At 65.3% G+C, this 1,298-nt stretch overlaps 1 protein-coding gene across 3 annotated transcripts in view; it reads right to left on the reverse strand.

The window, feature by feature from the left end:
- Window positions 1-171: 171 nt before the first annotated feature.
- NAT14 (N-acetyltransferase 14 (putative)) overlaps window positions 172-1,298 on the reverse strand; it is a 3,678-nt gene continuing 2,551 nt past the window's right edge. For all 3 annotated transcript variants that reach the window (XM_045292962.1, XM_004715646.3, XM_045292961.1), the window contains exon 3: window positions 172-822. In XM_045292962.1, the coding sequence (XP_045148897.1) occupies window positions 274-822 (549 nt within the window). In that variant the 3' untranslated portion in view covers window positions 172-273. The remainder of the gene's footprint in view (window positions 823-1,298) is intronic.

Below are 1,298 nucleotides of genomic sequence, written 5' to 3' on the forward strand. Positions count from 1 at the left end.
AAGAGTTGGGAGCCGCAGCAGCATGGGCTCAGCCCAGGGACAAGACTGAGGCTCCAGGGAATGACCCTGGAGGGGAGGTCAGAGGGCACTCTCCCCCAAACTGAGTGGGGACCAGGGCCTGGAACTGCAGTGGAGTGTGTGGGAGACAGCTGAGGCCCCGTGTGACCTCCCCCAGGCCGGAGAGGGCGGGGCAGGGAGGTGTCCAAGGCAGGGGACTGGTCAGGCTGACCCTGGGCGGGAGGGGCCGCAGGAGGCCCTCCGTACCTGCTGGGCTCACAGGTCCTTGCTAAACTCTCGCACCAGCAGGTAGCCCATGCAGCCCCAGCCCCCGTCCGCCTGGTACCCGCAGCCCTCCAGCATGCCCGACACACCCCAGGCGGCCACGGCCACGGGCACCACGAGACGCGCCCGAGGCTCGCCCATGCCCCCTGCCCAGGCGCGTGCTCGGGCCTCCGCGAAGGCCAGCAGCCTCCGGCCCACGCCGCGGCGTCGGTGCCAGCGGGAGACGGACAGGCGGGTGACCCGCGCCCCGTCGCCCGCGTTGGTGCCGGGCTCCAGGGCTAGGACGCCGCACACGTCGCCAGAGCCACGCACCGCCACCCAGGGGCCCCCCAGGCCACCGGGAGGGGGCAGCGAGCCCCACCGGGACCTGAGGCCCAACTTGACGGCAGCCACGGCCAGGAACACGGGCAGGAGGAGGGCCAGGGCGAAGGAGGCTAGCACGAAGCGCAGGCCGCTGCTGGCTGCCGCCAGGAGGAGCAGGGCGGGGGGCCGGGTCAGGGCGTGCAGGGCCACGCGGTTCTCCGTGTCCTTCACGCCGGCCTACGGCCAGGAAGGGACAGTCAAGGGCAGGGCCTCCTCCATCCATCTCACCAGGGGCTGTGGTGCCCAGTAGGAGTGGGGGAGGGCCGGGGTCAAGAGGCAGCCACACCTAGAGTGAGGAGCTGGACAATGAAGGGGGGAGGGAGCGCTATGGGAGAGGGACAAGCAGGGGCCTAATCACCAGTGACCAGAGACTGCCCTGCTGGGTGTTTAGGGAGTGAGTGAGTGGAGCAATGAATCCATAAAACCTTGAGTGAAGGTGGGAGAATGAATAAACGTGTGAATGGCTGTGTGGGGAACGAATGAATGAGTAGACAACGGATAGAGGGAGGGATGTGTGGGGAGTGAATGAATAGATGAGTAGGTACATGAGTAGGTGAGCAATGAATGAGTGAAAATGAATGCATGGATGGATGTGGGGATGAATGAATACACAAATGGATGGATGGATGAGGAATGAATGAATGAGTCATAAA

Source organism: Echinops telfairi, unplaced genomic scaffold, assembly GCF_000313985.2.
Source record: "Echinops telfairi isolate 266 unplaced genomic scaffold, ASM31398v2 ScPeMD7_655;HRSCAF=1070, whole genome shotgun sequence".
Lineage (NCBI taxonomy): Eukaryota > Metazoa > Chordata > Mammalia > Afrosoricida > Tenrecidae > Echinops > Echinops telfairi.